General features: G+C 43.1%; 1 protein-coding gene, 1 long non-coding RNA gene and 1 pseudogene across 2 annotated transcripts in view; 1 reads left to right on the top strand and 2 right to left on the bottom strand.

Moving 5' to 3' along the window:
• SLC7A14 (solute carrier family 7 member 14) overlaps nt 1-24,124 on the top strand; it is a 131,712-nt gene that overhangs the window by 75,698 nt on the left and 31,890 nt on the right. Inside the window, exons 3-4 of the mRNA XM_002814273.5 lie at nt 11,864-12,100; nt 14,334-14,551. Of these exons, the coding sequence (XP_002814319.1) occupies nt 11,864-12,100; nt 14,334-14,551 (455 nt within the window). The remainder of the gene's footprint in view (nt 1-11,863; nt 12,101-14,333; nt 14,552-24,124) is intronic.
• Nucleotides 7,850-24,124, bottom strand: part of LOC134761052 (uncharacterized) — a 38,337-nt gene continuing 22,062 nt past the window's right edge. Inside the window, exon 3 of the long non-coding RNA XR_010139300.1 lies at nt 7,850-10,402. This is a non-coding gene — a long non-coding RNA (uncharacterized LOC134761052). The remainder of the gene's footprint in view (nt 10,403-24,124) is intronic.
• LOC112132701 (keratin, type II cytoskeletal 8-like) lies at nt 16,152-17,831 on the bottom strand (annotated as a pseudogene).

Here is a 24,124-nt window from a genome sequence, read left to right as displayed (position 1 = left end):
GCACAAATATATCTGTAGATCTTATTAACTCTTTAAACATTTCCTACTTGGAATAAATTCAACGATAGCCCTTGGCTATATTAATTTCTCTTGAGAGTTTGTTTATAAATGCCCTAGCTTATCATTTCTTAGACTTTTAAAGAAAAATAACCAATATAATGAGTTTCTCTTATATGTGAAGCATAGATACAAACACCTGCTCCTTTGAAAACATTTCTAAGATTATTTTAATTAGGAGAGTGCTTATGTGGCAAAATACTATAAGCTCAGCCAAGGGCACTTGCTATTTTCTTTGGTGGGAAAGCCTCTTTCAAGAAGCCCCCCAGTGTATCCAAGGGAGTCACTATTCCATTCACTGGAGTTCTCTTGTTCAAAATTTAGCTCAAAACTCACCATTGCTGTTGCATTCAGTAGGAGCTACTTAGCTAGAAACAATCCATCAGGACCATGTAGGTGAGATTCTTCGGAAGAACAGTAACCCCCATCTTTGTCAGCTGTGCACAGAAGACACTGCGGCCACAGTTTACCCAGTGCATGCCAGCCTTCCATCCTCATGGACCAGCAGCAGGTGGCAACACTCATGCCATAAAATGCAAATTGTACACGTGTGCCCTATAGAAGGCTGAATCCGCCTAGAGTTCTGAGGGGTGGGGGAGTAGAAAAGGGGAGAGGAGAAGGAAGGAGGCAAAAGTGGTAGAAGTTTGTATCACAGGATGGGGGAGAACCAGAAGTAGGCACTGTAACCGAATCCACCTCACCAAAAGATTCTCTCCCGCAAGCCTCCTAAATCCTGTTCTTCCCCTCCCTGTGTGTTGGCATCCCTGTCATGAAGGGTCTCTCATGTCTTTGGTAAGGCCCCCCACAGAGAGCGGGTGCAGGCCCATGAAAGATTTGCTGTGGCTCCCCCTCCCTGGTCATCTTCTGAGAATGTGTCCCCTCCCAGTGGAACCCCCATCTCACCTGCTCCTCATCTGGGCTGGGGAGGCCACACGAGGGCTCAGGTGGGTCCTCTCGGCATTCACCTTGAACCCAGCCCATTGTATTCTCAGGGCAGGGGGTATGGCTGATCTCCCACAGAATCTTCTGAGATCTGTCATCTCCGTTGCTGCCACTTTCACCTGCTTTAGAAATGGGACACAGCCTGCTTCCTGAGAGTGATGAGCTGAGAAATATTCGGGTAGGAGAGAATTGTTGGTTGTCACTTCAACTCCAAGTCTCCTTTCCTTTTCTGCACAGAGCCTTTTTAGTCCAGTTATAAGAGTCCCCTGGATGAGAGGCAGTAGGTCTCACAAAGAGAGGTTGAGTGAGAAAATGGGAAACTTCTATTCACCCTTACAATTTCTCATTGCAGTTGTGGAACAGAACAAGAAGTTTCTAGATTAAAGATTTCAAACCTAGGAAGAAACTTCTCCAGGTTCTGTTTTAGAAGTGCATTGAGCACACCTAGGGCTTGGTCTAGAATCTAGATGATTTCTAACCTTCCTACCAACTCTGAGACTCTAAACTATCAGCCAACAATACTTGCTTACAACCTGTTTTATCCCACTCTGAGGCAAAGCCTCCTGTATAAATACTCTACAGGCTACTGCTAAGTAAAGCTCTCTGGGATTCCTCTTCCTCGTCAATGAATAATGGCCCTAAGCTCCCACTGAAGGAGTACCTAACATATGTCAGGAACTGTAACACCTATCCTTCGATGACCCATAACAACCTGCATAGTAGATATCACCATCACCATTTTCCAGGTAGGGAAACAGGGTCAATGAATTGGGTGACCGGCTCCAGACCACAGATAGCAATAATTTTATTTGTCCTTTTTTTTTTTTTTTTGAGACGGAGTTTTGCTCTTGTTGCCCAGGCTGGAGTGCAATGGCACCATCTTGGCTCACCGCAACCTCCACCTCCCAGGTTCAAGCGATTCTCCTGCCTCAGCCTGCCAAGTAGCTGGGATTACAGGCATGCACCACCACACCTGGCTAATTTTGTATTTTTGTTAGAGATGGGGTTTCTCCGTGTTGGTCAGGCTGGTCTTGAACTCCCGCGTGATCCGCCCGCCTCAGCCTCCCAAAGTGCTGGGATTACAAGCGTGAGCCACTGCACCCGGCCTATTTGTCCTTTAGTAAGCACTTACTTAGTATGCCCAGGCACTGGGCAAAGTGATCTGTGTGCAACATCTTACTTCATTGTCATAACCACTCTCTGGGTCTCTCTCCAGAGGCTGTGTGAATTCTATGACACCTCACTCCCTCTCCGAAAATAAGAAGGGGCTGCTGATGCTGGCCTCGGCATTCTCTCCCAGGTTTTCTGACCATCAAATGTGAAACCATGTACAGTGAGCCCAGCATAGGTAGATGCCAAGAAAACACGTGCCTTCACCTTTCCCTTTTGTAGTGACTTTTTCCTTCCAAGGTGGCCTTTGATGATAACCTGAAGCCACCCACATAAAAATGTTAGGAGCAGAGAAAAGGACAGTTCCAGCCCACTTGCCACTTCAACAATGAAGAAGGACCAACTCTGGGCCAGAAGATTGGCTCGGGGCACAGATAACCCTGTGGATTCTTTAGTTGAAAGTAATCACATGAGAATCATCATAACCATCATCATCAATTACCATCATCATTATCATTTGATAAAGCAGTCAAGTAAAATAATGTACACTGATGATGATTATTAACAATAGCATGACCAGACAAGATAATACTTGAATTCCTCATATTATAGAGACTGTACCTTCAATAGCCTCCAAAATATTTTCATAGAGGGAGATCTAGAGAAGAGAGTAAACAGATAGGTTGGTTACATTCTTTTTTTTTTTCTTTTTTTTAGACAGTCTTGCTCTGTCACTGAGGCTGGAGTGTGGAGTGCAGTGGAACAATCTTGGCTCACTACAACCTCCGCCTCCTGGGTTCAAGCGATTCTGCTGTCTCAGCCTTCCGGGCAGCTGGAATTACAGGTGCCCTCCAACACACCCAGCTAATTTTCGTATTTTTAGTAGAGACAGGGTTTCGCCACGTTGGCCAGGCTGGTCTCGAACTCCTGACCTCAGGTGATCCGCCTGCCTCAGCCTCCAAAAGTGCTGGGATTACAGGCATGAATCACCACGCCTTGCAAGTTGGTTACATTTTTTTTTTTTTTTTTTTTTTTTTTGAGACAGAGTTTTGCTCTTGTCCAGGCTGGAGAAAAGTGGTGCGATCTCGGCTCACCGCAGCCTCCGCCTCCCGGGTTCAAGTGATTCTCCTGCCTCAGCCTCCTGAGTAGCTGGAATTACAGGCATGCACCACCACACCTGGCTAATTTTGTATTTTTAGTAGAGACAGGGTTTTGCCATGTTGGTCAGTCTGGTCTCAAACTCCTGACTTCAGGTGATCCGCCCACCTTGGCCTCCCAAAGTGCTAGGATTACAGGCATGCACCACCATGCCCGGCTAATTTTGTATTTTTTGTAGAGATGAGGTTTCTCCATGTTGGTCAGGCTGGTTTTGAACTCCTGACCTCAGGTGATCCTCCCACCTGGCCTCCCAAAGTGCTGGGATTACAAGCATGCACCACCACACCAGGCTAATTTTTGTATTTTTAGTAGAGATGGGGTTTTGCCATGTTGGTCAGGCTGGTCTCGAACTCCTGACCTCAGGTGATCTGCCTGCCTCGGCCTCCCAAAGTGCTGGGATTACAGGTGTGAGCCACCGCGCCCGGCCGGTTGGTTACATTTAATCAACAAATTATTAAACTTCCTTGAACTGTTTTTGGGGGTGACTTCTCTGACTCAAAGGACAACTTATTTCCTACCTGTTTATGTGTTGATATATTTGGGGCTGTGGTTTGGCAGACTTGGGAGTTCTCTATTCCCTACCCAACTTTAATTGGAGCCCTGTCAGGTTCAATAACATGGTGTCATGCACCCCTGATTAATGATGCTGCCTGTCCCCTAAACACAGGTGGTTACTGTCCACCTGGTGCCTGCTTGGGCAGAGAAATCATAAGTCTCTTCTTAGACACAAAGAAACATAGGCATTCCCAGACAAATTGCTTTTCCTTCGGACACATTTATAAAAATTGCCTGGGCTTCCCTGACAGGTGATGGAGTGACCGAGGTTGCTCAAGTAGAAGAGACAGTAGCAGTGAGGCTGAAGGGACAGAGCACCTGACCAATCACTCCCTGAAAAACCCACAATTTTCTTGGCTAACCAAGGGCATCGGGAAGAGGGCATCAGTGCAGGTTCACTGGGTCCAGCTGCACATGACAGGGCCTGGATAGATGTTTCTCAGGACCCAGCAACCTGCTTCTCAAGACAGCAATAATGGGGACACTGCATTACCCACCATATGAAACTCGGTGTCACAGACAAAACAAACATTTCTGAGAGAATTCACACTTCATTTCTCTCTGAGGTCCTGTGATTTCTCTTCATACCCCACTCCTCATCTACATTTAGGCAGGACTAGCTACATATAGAGCATGTCTTAGCCCTGCTGTGGCTTCATAAAAGGAACAGAGATGTTTTAAGAAAAGTAAGAAAATGAGAAGAAAATAAGTAACACCTCAGCAAAATGCTATATTTGGTGAGGACTTTCTTAAAGACATGTTTGGGCCCAAGTAGTGAATTTCACCAGTGTAGCCCAACGGCTGATTCCATCCTGTGTCTGGGAGATGGCAGATAGTTGGCACTTGGGAAGAACTGACTTCATGGATGAGAAATCACTGACTTCATCCATTTGCTAGATCAGCCCATCCCAACCTTCCTGCCTACCCAGTGTGAAGTATAAGACACAGTATGTGCAAAATACCTAATAGGGCCTGATATCGGCGACCTATGGCCCACTCAAGGCAGCCTGACCGAACCTCTGAGCAACACTCCAGTTGTTGCTGATCCCAGAGGCCTGAATGAAACTGTAAAGTTGGCAAATTGTTTTCTTGGACACCTGCCTCCACTCCCTCTCATAATTCTTGATAGCCTCTTTCCCTTTGGACAGTCCTTCTGGTTGGTTGGTTTTCTGGTCTGTTTCCTCCATGATACTATAAGGCCCACAAAAAAGAGACTGTATTCTTCCTGTTCACCTTTGAATCCTTAAAAGCTGATATAGATACATAGAGATGATCCCTTACCAGTGCATTGGATAAATGAATGAGTGAATTAGAAAGCTCCTAAGGCTGGATATCAGGAGACCTCAGTTCTAGCCCAAACTCTGCCATTAATTGAATACACAGCTTCAGATCTGGAGCTCAGTTGCATCATTTATAAAATAAAAGAACAACTCTGATGAGCAACTGACACCCCTTCCCATTCCCATGCTCAGTACAGCCCTAGGGGTCCACAGAGGAGGGTCAGGGGCTTTGGGGAGGTATGGGATGAAGGAGACCTTGAGCAGACCAGCCTCGGTTCTCCCACCCCTTCAAACAGAGCCACCTGCTTTTACCTATTTATGTATTGGGCTCTCAAATAAGACTGTGTGTGGAAAATAGAGTTCTACAACTAAGAGAGAGCTTTAAACTATACAAGTAGATGAACTGTACAGTCCTTTTCAGGTAGTCCACTCATCTGTTAAAAAGGTCCCACCCCCTCAATCACTTGATCTCAGTCCACCTCTGCAGGCTCATCTTCCACAGTCTCCAAAGTAGCCTGCATGTGTCTGCCCAGCTACACATTTTCGCCTGCCTGAAACCACCCTTTCCTCTATTGTTTTTCTGACTGGCAAAGCCCAACTCACCCTCCAAGAAGTAGCTTAAAACACTCCCTCCCCAGTCTCCGGGCTTCCACAGCAACCAAAGAACCATGCTCCCAAGAACCACGCTCACCGCACTGAGCTCCAAGAACACCTCATAAATGCTCAATAGTATTAAATACTGGCCGCATGGAATCAGCTGTTTATTAAACTTTTTCCTGATTGAAATATAGATGCCTCAAGGTCAGGAAATCTGTCTTACCATTTGTGTCTCTGTCATTCATTACAGTTCCTCATTTCGTAGCCACTTAACAATGTGTGTGGAATAAAGGAAGGAAATTAGAAAGTCAAAAGTTATTTGGGAAACTGTTAAATTAGCTGATAAGTAGGTTAGGGAATAGTCAAAGTAAGGTAAGTTACATATTAATGGGAAAATCTGTCTATCTGAGTAGGGTAATTGGCATTCAAGTGTGGATAACCCCTAGATTTAATCCTTCCAGGTGAAAGTACACTTATTTAAAAGTACTTATTTATCTAATGGCTTTCTTTGGTGGAATGCAGAGGGAAATTTATGTCTTAAGTGGGGAAGCCTTTCTCCACTTATGATCAGGCAACATAATAATTGAATTCATCATATTATATAAACTGTACCCCCAATAACTTCCCCCTTAAGTGGAAAAGCTTCCCCACTTAAAAATAGAATTTTCCTCCTTTTGCCTACTCCCAGCTTGGTCTTTCTCCTTTACCCTGTTAGGAAGGAGAAGTTTTGCTTCCTGGTTCTAAAAGGGCAATAGGGAATCCGGGTAGGCTGCAAGTGACTCAGCAGAATTAGAGAGGGAGAAGCATGTCATGATTATCTTTGCTATTGGGTTGTGCTCTGTTAAGCATAGTTTAGAAAGGTCAACATTGTATGTAGGCTGTCTGAAAGAACTAAACCTAAGGCTGGCTCTTTATTTACATATATGATAGAACCATAGACTCTAACTTGAAAAGAAATTCACATTGAAAAAGACCATATTTTTCTGAAACCCCAAATCACACATCATCTAGGATACATATAAGAGGATTAACAGAGAATATTGCAAATCGAGAATCTCCCGGTACCTTGTCCCAACCCACTTTTCAATGTGGAAGTTCACTCCAAGTTCTAACTGATTTTTAGGCTGGCAAATTATCAATTTAACCACAAATAGTTCTGGGTATAGAAATATAAAACACTAGAAATGGGACAAAATATAAATAGGAATATGTTTGCAATAGATTTATATGGTGGGTAATTGAAAAGATGCCAGACTTGCAGGCTTATTACCTCTAGTCCTGCTGAAATAAATCCTTTATATTTCTCAAGGACTTAGAATTCTCATCTCTGACCAACACTAAGGGAAAATTTCCATCATGTTGTCTGCAGCATGCAGTCACTCACTGATGGCTGCCTGCACCTAAACATTGGATTTCATATTGACTCTCTCTAGCTATATCAATAAGTACTTTTGAAATCAATATACGTCTCCCTCTAATCACTTGGTGGATAACCACAAAATGTAAAATCGCTTTGATAATAGCATAAGGCAAATATGATTAGAAAGCTAACTCAGGGGCAAAATTTTTTAATGGATTCACCAAATTAAGTAAATATTATTTATACGTTAATCTCTCCCTTTTTTTTTTTTTTTTTTGGAAACAGAGTCTTACTCTGTTGTCCCCACTGGAGTGCAGTGGCACAATCTCAGTTCACCGCAACCTCCACCTCCCAGGTTGCAGCGATTCTCCTGCCTCAGTCTCCAGAGTAGCTGGGACTACAGGCGTCCGCCACTGCACCTGGTTAATTTTTTTGTATTTTTAGTAGAGACGGTGTTTCACCGTGTTGGCCAGGCTGGTCTCAAACTCTTGACCTCAGGTGATCCACCCGCCTCACCCTCCCAAAGTTCTGGGATTACAGGCATGAGCCACCATGCCCAGCCGTTGATCTCTCATTTAAAACAGTGATTCTCTACCCTAGTACACCCAAATTCATTTTTGGTAATAAATACTTTGTAATGCTTCCTCTACTATTCTGGATGAAAACTAGAGATGGTTACCTTCCTACGCACTTAATTTTTTAAAAAATAAATATGTCCTGAGTGTGAAAGATAAATCAAAGGAAAGTAATTTTGAATAAAAACAATATTTATTTCAACATGTGAATGATAGGGCATGCGTACATTAGGAGACGCAACGAAGTCGTCAGATGTTTGGAGTCATTTGTAGAACTACTGTGAGTACAACTGCCACAAATGCAGACTCATACAGGACTGTTATTTGATGCTCAAAGACCATGAATAACATTGTTGTTGATGATGGTCTTCCAAAATGATGATCAAGTCGGTAAATTCCAAACCAAACAAAAGACAACTGTCTCTCAATTTACGCAGCTGTTGCAGTCCTGGAAAATTCAGTGTCTAAAAAGCCACGCAAAAAAAAAAAAAAAATGCTTTGTGTGTATATGTAAAATGGAGATAAATTCAAGTTCAAAAATTATAAACAGGTTTGTACTTAAATCAATGTCCACTGGGGCCATCAGCAGTCATATATGATACAAGACAGAGCTTCATTCTATGAGTCAGTCACATTGCAGAATGATGAACAGCCCAGGTCCCTGTCCACTTAATGCCACAAGTGCCCACAATCATCGTGAGAACCATAGACACTCCCACATATTTCCAAAATTCCCCTAGGAGTCAGTACCACCTTCACTGAGAACCATTGGTTCATACAGTATTTTCTACAGGGATTCTCTCACTAACTAGATGATTAAGAGTTGACTTTAGCTGTAAAACCAAAGAATGATGCACCAGAAGGGACCCTAAACTGTATCTAATTGGCCATCTCATTTCATCCATAGGAGGGTAACTTGCCCCTCAACACTCAGTAATCTAGGACCCTAGATAATCTAGGATAAAAACCGAGGTTTCGCCGGGCGCAGTGGCTCACGCTGTACTTCCCAGTACTTTGGAAGGCTGAATGAAGCAGGAGGATCACCTGAGGTCAGGACTTTGAGACCAGACCGGCCAACATGGAGAAACCCCATCTCTACTAAAAATACAAAAATTAGCCAGGCATAGTGGTGCATGCCTGTAGTCCTAGCTACTTGGGAGGCTGAGGCAGGAGAATGGCTTAAACCCAGGAGGTGGAGGTTGCAGTGAGCCAAGATCGCACCACTGCACTCCAGCCTGGGCGACAGAGTGAAACCCCATCTAAAAAAAAAAAAAAAAAATCCGTTTCCATGCTTTTAATTTGTCATTGAAATTAGAAAGATACTCTTAAATGTGTTTCTCTTACATACCAGATATTTTAAAATAGTTGAAAGAAAACATTTTTCTCAGGATATTTGAGGCTGTAAACATTCAATTATCACTAGTGAGCTTCAATGCCAGGCTAGATGCTCTCTAGTACCAACTCTAAGTCTGAATTTCTCCATACAAACAAATCAGAAAGACTTTAAAATATTATAAGATCTTTTACAGTGTGTCCAAAACAATGATTTCTTGGAGCAGAAATTGTCTTATATGGTTAGTGCCTGATTGATTTTCCCACTGTTCTCCCCAAACTATAGTCATTAGGACCCCAGCAGGACCTTGGGAAATGACTAAGATTCCAAATGCTCCTTATACCATGCACAGCCAGGGCCTCTTTCTCTGATTCGGACAGCAATGGACTTGTCCATTCACAAGACCTAATGAAGACTTGGCTATTTGCTAATTACCCTTGGCAAGTGTATTCTGGTGGCAAAATGGGTATTTTTAAATTTAATTTGTCAGATCGAATGTTACAGAGAGAATGTTTGATTGCACAAATTCCATAATATTGGCTCTCCAAATTAAATCTGCAATCAAATCGGTGCCTGCTTCAAAAGCATCATTTGGAAAAGATTTTACTTATAAATCTTGTACAATATCAGGTGGTAAAGTTGGGTGATAAGAATAAGCTCATAGAATATAGGAGTTATTGGATAATGCTGTGGATCCAATACCAAAGCAGGGAAGTGAGTTGCGTCTTCACTTCCTTCCTCACACAGCACTGAAAGAGCAACTAATCCGTATGTGCAAACTCAACTCCCGAGAACCCTGAAAACACACAGCATCCAAGAAAATATCAACAGGTTCTTGTATTTAATGTGTACACACTCTATACTTTCCCCATGGAAGAGTTCTTCAGGGCCTTTCTTCAAAGACCATTTCCTCTTAATTTTAGACTCACTCTAACAATTTAAATATCAGGTGTTGGAAGCAGCAATTTAGAAAAGAGGCGGTCTGACTGCTCCAGGTAAGCACTGGGACAGCAACAAGAAGTAACTACTGACAGTCTGACATCAAGGAAGGAGATGGAAAGCTATATTTACAAAGCAAGGGGAGGAGGGCTGACATAGGAACTCAAAATAAATAACAGACTGGGCCATTTAATGTAGAGACAAACAGCTTCACTATCCCTGACAGCATCTCCATAATACTGAACAATATGGTAACTGATGTAAAAGAAAACCTAAGCTGTGCTCAATAGATTTTGCAGCAAAAAAAATTACAAAGTTCAATATAACAGATGGAATCCTAGAGGGTCAGAGTTAGGAGATCCTTAAGAGAGTCTTTGGTGTAATACTTTTATTTTAGAAACAAGGATGCTGAATCTACAGGGATGTAGTAGAAACAGGAGCCCAGCATAACTGGTCCAGTGCTTCTTCCATGTAAACATCCTGACAACTGAAGCAGCTGAGGGGAAAGAAGAGATAGTACATCACATGGAATCATTTATTGTGCCATTGCTTTTGACATCTCCGTTTTTGCTTCTTTGCATTGATTTCACCCCCTTCCAAATGAGAAGAAACCTGCTCTCTTTATTCACAAAAGAGTGAACTATTGTTCCCTGGTTTGTGATGAGAGAACTTCAGGGTTGGCCCTTAACAGAATTGGGACTGAAGGTAAAGTTGACTTTGAGTTCCCTCCTACATCCTCTTACATCCCACCCCTGGTATGTTTCCTCCAAGCTGTCCTATGTCTGACCTCCAACTCGTTGCCCCACCCACTGGCCCACACCCAGAATTCCTAGCACAAAATAGGGAACTCTCCCAACTCCCAGAAGTTTGGTATGTTCTTAATCTCTTTCTAATGTATTCTCTAATTATGTCAAAGAATGAGGCAATATTCCAGTGCATTTCTGATACAAGTGAGCACATGCGTTACCTGGGGAGCTGGTTAAAATGCAGCATCCTGATTCCTATCTCCTGAAATTAGGATTCAATGATTCTGGTGGAAGTGGGCCCTGAACCCACTTTGGAAAACACATGGGTCTGCTTACCTGGCCAGTGTCATCTCCTCCTAATACCTCAGTGCACACTCCCCTCCACCCAAATACTTCATACTGTCTCTCTCTGCCATGTCTTTGCCTCATGTTCCACCTTCTTCATCCAATTAATCCCTACATATGCCTCAAAACCCTCTAAGTACATGTCTCACATCTCTCCTCTCATTGTTATACATTTTTACATTGTCAAGCTTACACAGCCTACAGTGGGTACTGATGGCCTCTCTCCCCTTAAGGGCAGGGGCATATGCCATTTGTCTTTTTTATACCCAGTGCTTCACACCCTGCCATGCACATGGTAGGACTCTAAAAGTGTTTGTTAAATTACCTTTTGTGCACGTGCTAGATTTCCTTGTTAATAATTAGTCATTTATTTATATTTGCATCTTTTATCTACCCCCTAGATATAGTACAGCATTTTCACAGATTGCTCAAAGTATCACTCTCAAATGAGGAGCACCTTCTATAACATGTAAAAACTGAAAGAGAAGAAGTTTGTGCATAATATAACCCTGGTGCCATCAAGGGTGGGGGTCATAATGAATTAGGCCCATGTTCACACAGGATATCTGACACCTAAGGAACGTGACAGAGACACACACAAGTGGAATTTTTTCTAAATGAAGATCAGTTTCCAACAGTTCAGTAGAATTAGTTCTGATTGCCTTGCTAGTCATTCAAGTTTGCATTTTTCAGAAGTGAGGTTGGAAGAAGTAAGAGTTGGCTCTGAATCGATTCATATACGTAAAACTTTGTGTATTTGTTCTGAGATCCTAGAGAGTCTCAGTATGTTCCACCCAAGATTGTTGGCCACAGGATGTCAGCTCATCTCCTGAAGTCCACCATCTGTGTATGTCTGTCCCTTGCAGGCGTCTGCTATGCAGAGTTTGGAGTTCGAGTCCCCAAGACCACAGGATCTGCCTACACCTACAGCTATGTCACTGTCGGGGAATTTGTGGCATTTTTCATTGGCTGGAACCTGATCCTGGAGTACCTGATTGGCACTGCGGCCGGAGCCAGTGCTCTGAGCAGCATGTTTGACTCACTAGCCAACCACACCATCAGCCGCTGGATGGCGGACAGCGTGGGAACCCTCAATGGCCTGGGTGAGATTGCCACATCCTCCTAACCTCAACATGCAAATTCACCGAGCCACATAAATTAGTTCTCCTTTCAGAAAGCGATTTGGCAAAATGTATCAAAAGCCTTAAATATATCTCTCTTTTTCTTTTGCAAAGTAATTCTTTCTCTATGAATCTATCCATCCTTAAAAAATAATTCTAATGTCCATGGAAGCATTATACAAAAAGATGCTCACCATAACCTTATTCACAATAACAAAAAGTTAGAGACAGCCTAAATATTCTACAGTGGAGCAAGCGACTAAGTAAATTGCAGACAAATGCTATGTAGCTAGCAGTTAAAAGGATGATTAGGGAAACTTGTAATAACATGGATTATGTTTTAATGTAATGTCATACGTCAAAGGATACAAACCATACATGCACATGTCAATAGCTATATAAAAATAAAACCAATGCAGGAAAAAAAGAACTGTCAGTAATTTCTCCAGTGGTTTCGTCAGATTTTTTTTCCAAATTTCAATGAAAAAAAATTTAATGAATAAAATGGGTTCCAGCCTAGAAGAGGTCAGGGAGGGGTAATGTAACAGTGAATGCTAAACCATCAGAAGCTCATGTAACAAATACCATAAGACCTCAGGCTCCATCCATCATTTGCCATCCACTCTTTTTTTTTTTTTTTTTTTTTTTTTGAGACAGAGTCTTGCTCTATTGCCCAGGCTAGAGTGCAATGGCATGATCTGGGCTCACTGCAACCTCCACCTCCCTGGTTCAAGCAATTTTCCTGCCTCAGCCTCCTGAGTAGCTGGGATTACTACTCAGCTACCACACTCAGCTAATTTTTGTATTTTCAGTAGAGACAGGGTTTCACCATGTTGGCCAGGCTGGTCTCAAACTCCTGACCTTGTGATCCACCCACCTTGGCCTCCCAAAGTGCTGGAATTACAAGCATGAGCCACTGTGCCCGGCCACTCTCCATCCTGATGCCTGATAAACTCACATTCTAGGAAAGCTAAAGAATAGTTGAGGAAGCTCTGGAATCTTGCCTCAGAACTTTCAAGGAATGATTCTGTGGCTGTGTCAAGTCATCTAACTTCGATATTCCTATCTCAAAAGAACTGACAAAAATGCTGAGCACCCAAGTACCATGACAAGATAAAAATATAAAGAACAAACCTGTTCTGCGTGCTGATTGCATAGAATTTTAGGTCTAAAAGAGTCCTCCAAAATCAGGTCATTCATGTCCTTCACTTTACAAATGAGGTCCAGAGAGATGAGGCAACTTGCCCAAGGCCACACATCTGGCTATGGGCAAAAGTACAGCTGAAATTCAAGATCCCTGACAGCTGAGGCAGTGCCTTTTCCACTCTACAGAGGGCAGGAGTCCACTGGCCGTTGGGCAACACCAAGCAGACAGGGTGTGTTCACTGGTTATTTTTTTCTCTGCAACCACATATACACAAAAGGACAGAAAACCCCTCTTACCATCATTTTTAAAGACACACATTCTTAAATTTGTTGATAAAGAAAAGGTTTGGGAATGGGGTGGAAATTTTACAGACTGTAAAATTAAAATTAAAAATAATGAAGATAAAAACAATTTTCAAACATGTTAGACCCAAATATACATCCCAAATATCCCAGGATGGTTCCCACTTCAAATGTTCTGTGCCATGGTTCCATAGGCACTGTTGTAATTGTCACACCACATAGCCCAATTTTTGGCCCAGGATACCAGATCATCTTACCTATCTACCAAATCCTGCTCATTTGCAAATAGACACCTGTATCTGCTTGTGGACTATAGCATAGGCATGTGTAGGTACACACACACACAGAGTTCCTTTTACAAACTTACTGCCCTTCTTTTTTGTTTATTTTTTGTTTTTTGTTTTTTGGGTTTTTTTGAGACGGAGTCTCGCTCTGTCCCCCAGGCTGGAGTGCAGTGGCACGATCTCGGCTCACTGCAAGCTCCACCTCCCGGGTTCACGCCATTCTCCGGCCTCGGCCTCACAAGTAGCTGGGACTACAGGCGCCCGCCACCACACCCGGCTAATTTTTTGTATTTTTAGTAGAGACGGGGTTTCACTGTGTTAGCCAGGATGGTCTCGATCTCCTGACCTCGTGATCTGCCCGCCTCAGCCTCCCAATTTACTGCCCTTCTTAAAGCTGAGTGTGATGCACTGGGGTAGGACCAGGAGTTTGCATGGCCCTTTCTTCCCTCCAGACAATGTCAAATCATGTCTTTCCTCTCTAGGGAAAGGTGAAGAATCATACCCAGACCTTCTGGCTCTGTTGATTGCGGTCATCGTGACCATCATTGTTGCTCTGGGGGTGAAGAATTCCGTAGGCTTCAACAATGTTCTCAATGTGCTGAACCTGGCAGTGTGGGTGTTCATCATGATCGCAGGCCTCTTCTTCATCAATGGGAAATACTGGGCGGAGGGCCAGTTCTTGCCCCACGGCTGGTCAGGGGTAAGTTTGTTCCAAACACCTGGTGTGCCTGTCACACACTCTGCCTTCTACCCTGTGACCAACCTAAGACATATTTTCAAGAAAATGCTGTTCTGTTCCATAATTACCACAGCACCCTCTTTATCAAATTTTGATCTGAATTTAGTTGGAATATCCTGAAGAGGTGGTTCTTGTGTGTTGTTTTTTTTTCCACAGGCATTTGTTAAGATCTTATTTTATACAAATAACAACAATAGATTCAATGTTTTGGCAACCTGCAATTGCCTAAAATTGTGCTAAGTGGCTTTGCATGTACTATCTCATTTAATCATCCTGATAATCTTGTGAGGAAGATATTTACATTCTGCTCTTAAAGATGAAAAAAACTCCCATTCAGAGAGTTCAAATGGCTTACTGTTAAACACACAATGTAAGTGGCAGAACCCAGTCAGCCAGGACTGCCTGACTCCAAAGTCTGTGCAAGAACAGCTCAGTTCAATAGAATTATCTCAACAATCTACTAAGAGAGATCAAGAAGAACATAAATACACAAGGCAGTAAAGGAGGCCAGGGAAAGGGGACAGTAGGGAAGGGATGAGTTTTGCCTGGGTATGAAACTAGGAAAATGACAGTTTTTAATTCCAATGTCAGCATTTGACTCTAGGAGGAGAGTCCCACTGAGGTCAGAGGACAGCTGAGCTGGCCTAATGGAGGGCTGTGCTATAAATCCCATTCCAAAGGCATAGTTCATGACAGGCGGGTTTACCTGGTGTGGTCTAGGGGTTAGCAAGAGCGTGGGCTGGACCAAAAGGATGTTTTCAGATCTCATTCCATGATCTGGCTAGTGTGGTTTATGCTAGAGAAAAATAGGAAGGTCAGAGTGGCAAATTCTTTATACTGACAAGTGGCTGTGAGTTGCACCTGGTTTCTTTCTCTAGGATGACTAAAAATACTTATGTTGTGGATTTATTGGTGAAATTCACTAGCCCACCTTTTCTTCATGGTAGAACATAAATCAGAGAATTTTGAGTTGTCAGGGACCTTAGAGGTTACCTGGTCCTATCCGTTCATTTAACAGATGAACAACCTAAGGTTGAGAGAGGCAAGTCTGCCTAGAACTGATGACAGAAAGCAAGTCCAGGATTCCACCCACTTTGCTTTTGCAGCTTTTGCTTAGACTGGTTTTTCTCCAACATGTCCAGGGATCAGAAATGTTTCTTGGAGAACACTCAAAATCACTTCTGTTTATTCTGAACCATGCCATGCCCTTCAATGCAGAGAAATAAGCAAGGAAGCAATTTAAGCCAAGATTCCTAGTCTCCTCCTTATCTATAAGAATTCCACAGAACTACAAAGTTCATCCCTCCTCTTTGAAATGAATAAATACTGAAACTGCTTAAACCCAAAAGAAGAGACAAAGAAACACTGTTGGCCCCATTCTGGATCCCCAGATCTATATTATCTTATGATACAAACTGTTCCTTTCCTATCATATAAGAGAAACAACAAATTACAAGAGTGAAAAGAAGGAATGTTTTCCTGAAACTCAGTTGCATTTTCTTTTTTCTTTTTTTTTTTTTTTTTGGACAAAATAAAGCAATTGAATTGTTTTGTAGCTGAAGGCAAGGGGGGTCCCCAAGCAGTAAACTCCCCCGGGGTGGGCTGAGAGCTAGGGCTGAGCCTCAGGTGGGTCGCCTGTTCCCTGTGCTCCCTTGCACAGCAGCCTCCCTCCCGGGCTCTGGGGGAGCCACAGTAGAGGCACCTGGGAGGGGCTGCCGCAGCTCCTCACTTGGGCAGGACGTCAGAGGACTCGGATACCAGCTTCCCATTGCGGGTCTCAATCTTCTGCACAACCATGGCCCTAGCGGAGCTGGTGCGGCTGAATGAGCTGGAGTCCGCGACAGAGCCAAAGCTGGAGCTTAGGCCATAGCTGAGGCCAGGGCTTGTGAGGCCCCCATAGGCGGAGCTCAGACCACCTGCATAGCCGCTAGTGGTCTTCATATGGATACTCATGTTCTGCATCCCAGACTCCCGCCGGGCTCTCCTCGCCCTCCAGCAGCTTCCTGTAGCTGGTGATCTCCATGTCCAGGGCCAGTTTGACGTTCATCAGCTTCTGGTACTCAACGCAGCTGCCGCGCCATGTCCTGCTTGGCCCGCTGCAGGGTGGCCTCCAGCTCCGACAGCTTGGCGCTGGCATCCTTAACGGCCAGCTCCCCACGCTGCTCGGCATCTGCGATGGGGGCCTCCAGGGAAGCCCTCTGGCCTTTGGGGCCCTCAATCTCAGCCTGGAGCCGGCTGATGTTCCGGTTCATCTCGGAGATCTAAGTCTTTGTACGCCGCAGGTCATCCCCGTGCTTCCCAGCCAGCGTCTGCAGCTCTGCATACTTGATCTGGTACATGCTCTCAGCCTCAGCCCAGCTGCAGTTGGCGATGTCCTCCTACTGTGCCTTGACCTCAGCGATGATGCTGTCCATGTCCAGGGAGCGGCTGTTGCCCATGGACAGCACCGCAGACGTGCCCGAGATCTGGGACTGCAGCTCCTGGATCTCCTCTTCATACAGCTGCCTGAGGAAGTTGATCTCATCAGTCAGCCCTTCCAGGCGAGACTCCAGCTCTACCTTGTTCATGTAAGCTTCATCCATGTCCTTCTTGATGAGGACAAATTCATTCTCCATTTCTGTACGCTTATTGATCTCATCCTCATACTTGTTCTTGAAGTCCTCCACCAGCCCCCTGCATATTGCCAAGCTCCGCCTCCAGCTTCAGCTTCTCCTGGCCCAGAGCCTCCAGCTGCCACCTAAGGTTGTTCATGTAGCTCTCAAACATGTTGATCCGAGCCATCTTCTGCTGCTGCAGGAGGCTCCACTTGGTCTCCAGCATCTTGTTCTGCTGCTGCAGGAACCGTACCTTGTCGATGAAGGAGGCAAACTTGTTGTTGAGGGTCTTGATCTGCTCCTTCTCCTGGGTGTGTATGGCCTGGATATTGGGACCCACCTCCAGGTTAACAGGGCTCAGCAGGCTCTGGTTGAACGTGACAGCGGTGATGCCTCCTATGCCGCTGGCCTCACCATAGCCTCCACCCAGGCTACCCCGGAAGCTGCTGCTGCTCACTCGGGAGAGGCTTGAGGAGCTGATGTGGGCACCAGGTCCATTCGTGTAGAAGCGGCTGCTAAAGGCCTGGGGGCCAGAGGTGGACACCTTGTAGGACTTCTGGGTCACCCTGATGGACATGGTGGAGGCAGGAGTGGAGGCAGGCAGGCTGAACCAGGCAGAGATTCCAGAAGGAGCCGAGAAGCTGCTTCTTGGTCCTCAATTGCATTTTCATCATAGCAGGAAAATGTCCTCACCATTTTCTTAACAATATAATAAATTATTGGGTCATGGACTTACTGGAAGACTTTGGCCATCAATTAACTTCTGTGCTTTCAGTTTTTCTCATCTATTATGTGGCAAAACTAATTGCACCACATGTTTGCAAAAAAACAGCAAAATCTTGGATGTTTTTATGTGCAGCTTGTTATGGTTGTCAATAGTTAAAACTACACGAGGAGGGAACTAGTTTTTATTGACTACCTGTTAAGTTCCTGGCATCGTATTCTATGAATAGTATCTCACTCTTAAAACAAAACTTTTGAGCGGTGCTGTTATCCCTAACTTAAAAGTGGAGAATCCTCATAGAGGCTGTGAAACTGACCTGACCTCACTTAGCTAGTCAGCTCCGGGGCTGGGGTTTCTGCCCAGATCTGTGTGACTCCAAAGCCCTTTCTACCAGTACAGTACCTTGTGTATCACGATCATTCTCTCTGAGTTTTCTTTAGTAAGTAGTAGGGTCATAAATCTAAAATGTTATATTTCCTTTAAACTTTCATGAAGTCATAGAATCTTGGAGGAATATTAAGAGATAGAAAATAGTTCAACTGACCCAGGCTGCGTATTCATTGTTTATGAAGACATCCTGTCAATGCAATTCTAAAACTCTTCTTAATTACTTGATTGATATTTAATTTTCAGAATCCTCCTATTAGCTCACCCAAACGACATACACTCTAGTTTAGGCCCCACTTAAAGACTGGAAAGAGTTAATATCCTCTGCGTAAATGTTCTTTACCCATCCTGAAGAAGATGGAGGCACATTTTAGCATTGCCTTTAGCCTTGTGTTTTGTTCTGAGGCCTTTATTCTCTTTGGGGGTCTCCCTTTCCTTCTCAGGGGCTCCACATCCTTCCTCAATCAGGAGCCTGCCTCATCAAGGAAGGAGCTAATCATGCCAGCCTTGGGGTTCCCCACTTATACATCCTGGGTTCTCACTAACTTTCCTAAGAGAAGATTAGAAGTCAGTCATAAGAAAGAAATGAAGGATGCTTTTCCCAACATTGACCATTTTCTTTGTGACAAACCCTTTCATGTACACTTTTAATTTAATTTTCACAACTGCCCTGCAAAATAAGTACAGAGATCTCCACTTTTACATGCAAATAGCTCAAGCTTAGAAAAGTTAAAGACACAGATCTAGATGGTAAGTAATAGAGCTGAAATTCGATCCCAGTCCTGGATGGGCCAAAGTACTTATTTACCCCACTGCCACCTGGGTTTGAGGCCATGAACTGGTTATCTTTTTTTGCACTTCTGTTCACTGTCCTCATTCCAATCCAAGCCTACTGCCTTAAGTAGATTTGTCATTGGCCAAGAAAAAAGCTTGGCTGGGATTGAGAATGTTTTGCTGCAATTCCATTATCCCTAAAGGAAACTTGGGGATGATATATGTCCTAGTGAATGTGCCTAAAAGTATCACCTGAGAACAAAGGACAGCCCAGTGTGAAGATGTTGCTGATTCATCCTCTCTGCACTCTGCCTGGCCTTGGATTTCTACGTAGTACATTTCTTTCCCAGTGAATGGGCCTGGACCTGTTATTTCTCAACTTTGGTTTCAGGTCACTTTTCCAAAGTCCAGCAAAGTCATTTTGAATTTAGACCCTATTTTTTAAGGTCTGACACTATCTCATGAGCATGTCATACACCAAGGTAATACACACATTCCTCGCACTGTTACCTAACAATTGTCTACAAAAGTGTGTTGCCTCATCAACAGATACATGAACTTCTTCACTCCTTAGCAAAACCCTTACCTCTACCCCGACTAGGGGACTAGTACAGAGGTCCAACCCACTTTATTCTTCAATTGCTTTAGGTAGGATGGAATGGAGGAAACCATTGTACAGGAGATGATTTATAAGAATAGCATGACATGACTTTCCACACAATTCTTAAGGACTTTGAAAGAGTTAATGAACAATCCATCCTCTAACCACGGACCCCTCATAAACCTACTCTTTCCCCTGCTCCAAACACTTCCTTCCAAAGAAAATAGCTTAAGGAGTGGTTTACTCACTTACACGTTCTGGGTCAAGTGCTTCTGTGGTCTTGAAGAGTTTAAGAACAACAAACATTTTTCCCTATATCAAGTAACTCTGGCCTTCAGCTGAACCCCTGCTTCCATCTGCAATTCCTCAGCCCTTGAACATTGTTGGATGCGTGTTCCCTTCATGTTATTTGTTCTTGATACTATCTTATGGTTTTTCTTTAAGCAAATAAGACACTCTACCAGCACAAATAGCTCCCAGGAAAATGGTCTATAGCAATCATTTGTGGGGAATCCTGACAGCCTCCAAACAAAGGAAAAGTTGTTTTTCATGTTCTCCACATCTGAATCCATTTGTGGGAACCTATTAGCACATTCCACTGTCACTGGGGACAGGCTGCTAAGAGAGCTGGGGCATGAGGGTGGTAGAAAATGCTGTGAAAAGTTGGAATTTTGTTGCCTAGAGAGTGAATAATATAAAGGCGCCTAATTATCTCCCTCGCATCCGGCAGACTGGCCGAGGCAGAATGTGTGAAGGTTGCCTCATCCGAACGCCTCTCAAATATCAGCAAGATGCAGGGGGCCAGTTTTTAGAGACCTCACACACTGAGTAGCAGGCCACTAATGACATTGCTTTTGACAACTAACTAAGCAGAAGCCCTCCAGCAACTGAGGCACGTGCTGCTTTCCCACAATGCCATTCTAGAGGGATGAACTCTGTTCTGGATCAGTTGGCTGAGTTTTACACCAGGTTGACTTTGAACAACAATCTCAGCTATATCATCAAATACAAAGGTCAGTACTTTTTTTTGAGACAGAGTCTCACTCTGTCACCCAGGCTGGAGTGCAGTGGTGTGATCACAGCTCACTGCAGTCTCAACCTCCCGGGCTCAAGTAATCTTCCCACCTCAGCCTCCCAAGTAACTAGAACTACAGGTGCACACAACCACACCTAGCTATTTTTTTTCAATACTATTTTTTAATTTTGCAAAACATTAAAACAAAGAGTTAGGATAACATACCTATCAACCCAGAAATACACATACACTTGCACACAAACACACATACACACATTTCACCCACCAATTTTATTCACAGATGCTCACCCCTAGGTACTGCACATGTGCTTTTATGCATGGAAGTGTATCCTAATTATAAACACCAGTAGTCAGATCTGAAATCTGGATAGAGTGACGTGGAAAACAGTTTCAGTGGTTCTTTGGGTAAAGACACCCATATACAGTTTCATTTCATGGGTCTTTGTATTTACCAATCGGGGACCATTTCCTTGCAAGGAAGAAAAGCTCATTCAAACTAACTCAAGTAAAAAGATGACCCTTTTTGCTAATTTTATTATCTTCTCTTTAATACTCTGTTTATTTCATCTATGTCTTGTTAGGCCAAGTTCAGTTTGACCTTGGTAGGTATGCTGGTCTTTCTTCTCCATTTGCCTCCGCTCCCCAGACTTATTCTCCACCCTTCATGCCCTGTTCTCTGCTCCAGGTTGCTTCCTGTTGAATTTAGCCAATGGGAAATATTATCAGGTCAGAAGGAGAGAAGAAAGCAAGGCCAGAGTATTTCTTCCTCGCTACCTCCCAACCTTGGCACCACACTGGCTGTGCCTCCACAAGGCAGCTACTTCAAGGAATCTCTGCCCCAAACCTCCAGCTCCCACCGGACTCAAGGACATCATTCTGCCCCCTACACTTAGGCCTCAGGATGACAACTTCTCAGTGTTGCTAAGTCTCTGATGCCTCAACATCCCTAGACAGCTCCCTTAACCCTGCCTAAATATTCCCCAGACCTGACTATGGTCCCTCAGTGAAATTTTGTTTGAATCGCCTGCGTTATTAATAAATTCTCTTGACTGCCTAATGTGGTAGAACCTCCACATGTCCTGCCTTTGATTTGTCTAGTCTTTCTTAAACTATACTTGCTTTCTAGTTCTACATATGCAAATGCAGGCTAAGAGACATCCTCTTTGCAAGTTTTACTTCCTCTTTTCCCTACTTGATCATAGTTAACTTTCTGGTAGCTAATCATTATCAGTAATTGCCATCCCTTCTCTTGTTCATTTAGAGGAAAGTAGCATTTCTGTTTTATGAATAATATAGATGCTTATTAATCTTGTTGAGTTGGTTACCATAATCAAGATTGCATTTGGGATCTTGCAGTATCCTCCTAGACTCAATCTCCGTAAAATCAAGCTGGGTACTTTTTGCTCATGACTATATCCCCATCACCAAGCACAGTGCCTGGCACATGGTAGCACTTAGTATACACAAGTCAAGTTCTAAAAGGAGGAAGGTAGGGGAGTAGAAGGAGGAGAGAAGGAGAAGGAGGAGGAGTTTGTATCCTTGGGTGTCAACTGCTCTAGAAAAACTTAGAATTGTAATAATAATACTGGTGGTAAGAGCTAATATTTATTGAGCTCTTATATATTACTCAAATATAGGAGTGCAGTTTACTATATTATCTCATTTTATCCTTGTAACAACACTATGAGCTAAGTGCTATTATTATCTCCATTTAAGTAAGAATGAAACTTAGGCTCCAAGAGGTTAAGAACTTGTTCTAGGTCACCAAGCTAATACGTGGCAGAATCAACCTGGCCCTGACAATCTACAGAGTCTATGCTCCTAACCAAAGCCAATCATGCCCATGTGCATGGCCGTAGGATTTCCTCTGAAGCCTATAGTGTACATCACATTGACTCCAACTGCCGGTACTGCACATATTTAAAGATGTCCTCTGCATCTTCCACTGAGTCTTCTGCTCTTCAAGTTAAACATCCCCAGGTCCCCAGTTCTTCCTTACACAGCATGGTTCACAAACCTCTCACCTTTTTCTAAGATTGCTTTGCCCATATTTATATGGTTGTTGTGCCAGGTCACTAAATGATTTACAAGAGGAGTGCATGTATGCATGTATATGTATGTATATGTGTTTGCATGTGTATGTGTGTATGCATGTGTGTGTGTATCTGTGTTTATATGTATTTGTATGTATGTATGTGTGTACATGTTTGTGTGTGTACATATATGTGTCTGTGTGTGTAGAAGGGAAGAATAAATGTTAAAGGAAGAGAAAGGAGGACCTGTTTTTCTGGGTTTTTTTGTGGGTACTTAGTAGGTGTATATATTTATGGGGTATATGAGATATTTTGATACAGTCTTGCAATGTGAAATAAGCACATCATGGAGAATGGGGTGTCCATCTCCTCAAACATTTATCCTTTGAGTTACAAACAATCCAGTTACACTCTTTAAGTTATTTTAAAATGTACAATTATTATTGACTATAATCACCCCATTGTGTTATCTAATAGTAGGTCTTACTCATTCTTTCTACTTTTTTTGTACCCATTAACCATCCCCACCTCCCCCCCTCCAGCCCCCAACTATCCTTCCCTGCCTCTGGTAACCATCCTTCTACTCTGTATGTCCATGAGTTCAATTGTTTTTATTTTTAGATCTCACAAATAAGTGAGAACATGCAATGTTTGTCTTTTCATGCCTGGCTTATTTTGCTTAACATAGTGATCTTCAGTTCCATCCATGTTGTTGGAAATGACCGGATCTCATTCTTTTTTATGGCTGCATGGTACTCAATTATGTATATGTCCACATTTACTTTATCCATTCATCTGTTGATGGACACTTAAGTTGCTTCCAAATCTTAGCTATTGTAAACAGTGTTGCAACAAACATAGGAATGCAAAAAAAAAGAAAAAAAAAAGGAAGGAATGCAGATATCTCTTCAATATGCTGATTTCCTTTCTTCTGGGTATATACCCAGCAGTGGGATTGCTGGATCATATGGTAGCCCAATTTTTAGTTTTTTGAGAAACCTCTAAACTCTTCTCCATAGTGCCTGTACTAATTTACATTCCCAAAAACAGTGTACGAGTGTTCCCTTTTCTCCACATCCTTGCCAGCATTTATTATTGCCTGTCTTTTGGATATAAACCATTTTAAGTGAAGTGAGATAATATCTGATTGTAGCTATGATTTTCATTTATGTGATTATCAATGCCTGTTTGCCATCTGTATGTCTTCTTTTGAGAAATGTCTATTCAAATCTTTTGCCCATTTTTTAATCAGATTATTAGATTTTTTCCTATAGAGTTGTTTGAGCTCCTTAGATATTCTGGTTATTAATCCCTTGTCAGATGAGTAGTTTACAGATATTTTCTCCTATTCTGTGGGTTGTCTCTTCACTTTGTTAATTGTATCC

The sequence above is a fragment of the Pongo abelii genome, chromosome 2 (assembly GCF_028885655.2).
Source record: "Pongo abelii isolate AG06213 chromosome 2, NHGRI_mPonAbe1-v2.0_pri, whole genome shotgun sequence".
Taxonomy (NCBI): Eukaryota; Metazoa; Chordata; class Mammalia; order Primates; family Hominidae; genus Pongo; species Pongo abelii.
The sequence above is the reverse complement of the archived record's forward strand: the minus strand, read 5'-3'. Positions and strand labels throughout refer to the sequence as shown.